Source organism: Hippocampus bargibanti, linkage group LG20 (genome assembly GCF_051943395.1).
Source record: "Hippocampus bargibanti isolate YZ-2025 linkage group LG20, ASM5194339v1, whole genome shotgun sequence".
Taxonomy (NCBI): domain Eukaryota; kingdom Metazoa; phylum Chordata; class Actinopteri; order Syngnathiformes; family Syngnathidae; genus Hippocampus; species Hippocampus bargibanti.
In genome coordinates, this window is record NC_142753.1 from 11,266,338 (window position 1) to 11,268,636 (window position 2,299).

Sequence of the window (2,299 nt, forward strand, 5' to 3'; positions counted from 1 at the left end):
TAAATCAGTATTGGTTGTTTTCATTGAACATGTTTTTTTCCACCCCATTTATAAAAACCAAAAAGCATGTAAAGAAGACTACAATTTTTAAACACTGTATGGAGAAATATTTTTCTTTTAGCCATGAACTTAGGGCACTCAACTCATAACATAAATTGCCGTTCGCCATCATGATTCGACCCGAAAAAAAGAGTCCAGAATCATAACCAGGATATTTCCCCCCAATTTCCAGATGTATACTAAAGGTAGACTTGCTTTCTTTTTAAGACGCAAATGTCTCAAAAGTCCATTTAATCACGTAAGCACCAAGACCGAATGACCTTTGGCGTTTTTGTCCACGATGAAGTGACGTGAAGGCACAGTTCTTCCACGATTTCATTTCAATTTCAGGCAAAGGTTGATCACGACGCCTGCGTTACGCCCGTTGCCTGCGCCGCGTCCCGCCCGGCGACGAGCTTTTCAAAATCATCTCTGCTCAGCAGGTTCTCCGTGATGCTTTTGCTTTCCTCAAACTTGGGCAGTATGACGGCGATGTAGCCGTCCGTGGATGGCTGCGCACACAAATGTCAAATTTTGGGCATTTTTAAACAAACCTTCTTTAGTTTCACACAATCTCAACTTCATTGGAATTGACTTTGTATTTACCTTCTCCTGTAAGAGAGCTGGCCTTTCCAGAATGTTCTCATTGACCTCCAGAAGACGCCCCCTAATGCAGCTGCCACATCCACAGAATCACACAAATGTAAATCCTTAATACGAGAATTTGGGATGGATAATGGAGGCCTCACCTGTAGACGGTGAACTCTGTTTCGTCTGTGCACGTTATCCGACATAATGGAGCAAATTCGGTCAGGAACTGACCCCCCTGGTGATGATAAAGCAAGGAAAGTGAGTAAAAGGACAGGCTGAAATGCAAACATCCGCGGTGTGGAACCTTACTCTCTTGGACTTTCCAGACACTTTGTTATTTAAACGACTGCAGCCATTACTGATTTGGTAATCAATGTTTGCGATGGTTCGTCCTTCGTCCAGCAAAGGGTGAGTCTCGGCCAAAGTGATGACGCATATTCTGAATATACAGCCGTAGAAGACCGTTTTTAAGTTTTATTTATGACATACATGATCAATCCTTATGTTATAATACCAAAGAACAACAGATTTACCTGTTAGAATGTTGAAGGATGCAGTGGTCCTCACGTGGCTTTCCTTTCATATCTGTTCAATGTATGCATGATTTATTAAATACACCACACCGTAAAGCAATAACACACTGTGATTTATCTAGTGTTAGTTTACTAATTATTGCAGAATCACGAGTATTTCCAACTACCTTCTGAAATATACTTAGAATGAGAAAATTACGACATTTTGTTGTTGTGACAGGTCTTCAGTCATACGCCGGCTAGGCTAAAAGCTAGCTAGTTAACACGAGCGCCATTGTATTTGTATTTACCAGCTCTGTACCATCGTGTGTAGTAACGATCGATGACCGAAGGCGCGGCGGCTTCACCGACTTTCTGATCCACGTCGTCGTCCATGAAATAGATTCAAATAGAGAAAATGACGTTCATCTCATTCGAAACTGAAAGTGTACGTTTCCCGTCGGTCGCAAAACGGTGTAACACAATAAAATTGTCCGCACCTGAAAATAAACGTTGAGAAAATGTTTCCGGTTCCTTCACTTCCGCCGTCACTCAAATAGCAGGTAAACGTGGTAAAGTTTTAATTTACAGAATGTCGGAAGAAGGCTGCTAAGTTGTTTTAAAAAAATATGCCAAACATTCTACATGTACAGTCAAACTAACCATTTTTTTGTATTTATAATTTAAAAGACAAGGTTTCAATTCAAGGCGTGTCAAAAAAGTGGACACCATGTGTGATGTTTGCGAAATGTTTTTGCTAACTTCGCTCATCCGTGTTTGGTGTTTTTCATTATGATAGTTTTATACAAAGTATTTTATCCCCTCTATTCATCTCTATATCACTATCTCTCCATCTATCTACAGGTATCTTTCTATCTTTTTATTTTATTGGGACTGTGCACATTCATGGACACGTAAATAAACAGTACACCGTTGTAGTCTCAAGGCAGATTTTGTAACATATACAGTGAATAAAATATATTTAACATGAATGAGGACAGTCATGCAATCTTTGTACTAAACTAGTGCGATGTTAATGTGTTTTATTATATTACAGTTGCTATGTGTCTTAGCTCCAGCCAAAATATCCCATGTGGCAATAATTATTTATCATTCTTTTGACAGCATTTTTCATCTTGCAATCTGCTTGTTTTAGG

The 2,299-nt window shown here is 39.5% G+C and overlaps 1 protein-coding gene across 2 annotated transcripts; it reads right to left on the reverse strand.

Moving 5' to 3' along the window:
- Window positions 1-26: 26 nt before the first annotated feature.
- On the reverse strand, window positions 27-1,604 carry abitram (actin binding transcription modulator). 2 transcript variants are annotated; one of them, XM_089023645.1, is made up of 6 exons: window positions 1,465-1,604; window positions 1,164-1,215; window positions 940-1,069; window positions 789-865; window positions 646-715; window positions 27-551 (listed from the first exon to the last, which is right to left on the reverse strand). In XM_089023645.1, exons 2-6 carry the CDS (start codon window positions 1,211-1,213, stop codon window positions 402-404), a joined length of 477 nt encoding a protein of 158 aa, XP_088879771.1. In that variant the 5' UTR covers window positions 1,214-1,215; window positions 1,465-1,604; the 3' UTR covers window positions 27-401. The 2 variants fall into 2 exon arrangements, with proteins under 2 accessions (XP_088879771.1, XP_088879769.1); XM_089023643.1 differs by having other exon boundaries at window positions 28-551; window positions 1,454-1,603.
- Between the last annotated feature and the right edge of the window lie 695 nt (window positions 1,605-2,299).

What these genes read in the sequence shown, in the direction of transcription:
- abitram (XM_089023643.1), bottom strand. Translation starts at nt 1,538, where the DNA reads ATGGACGACGACGTGGATCAGAAAGTCGGTGAAGCCGCCGCGCCTTCG. An exon ending in ATCCTTCAACATTCTAACAG is followed by an intron (nt 1,070 to 1,163) that starts GTAAATCTGTTG and finishes CTGTATATTCAG; the next exon opens with AATATGCGTCATCACTTTGG. An exon ending in CAGCTCTCTTACAGGAGAAG is followed by an intron (nt 552 to 645) that starts GTAAATACAAAG and finishes TTGTGTGCGCAG; the next exon opens with CCATCCACGGACGGCTACAT.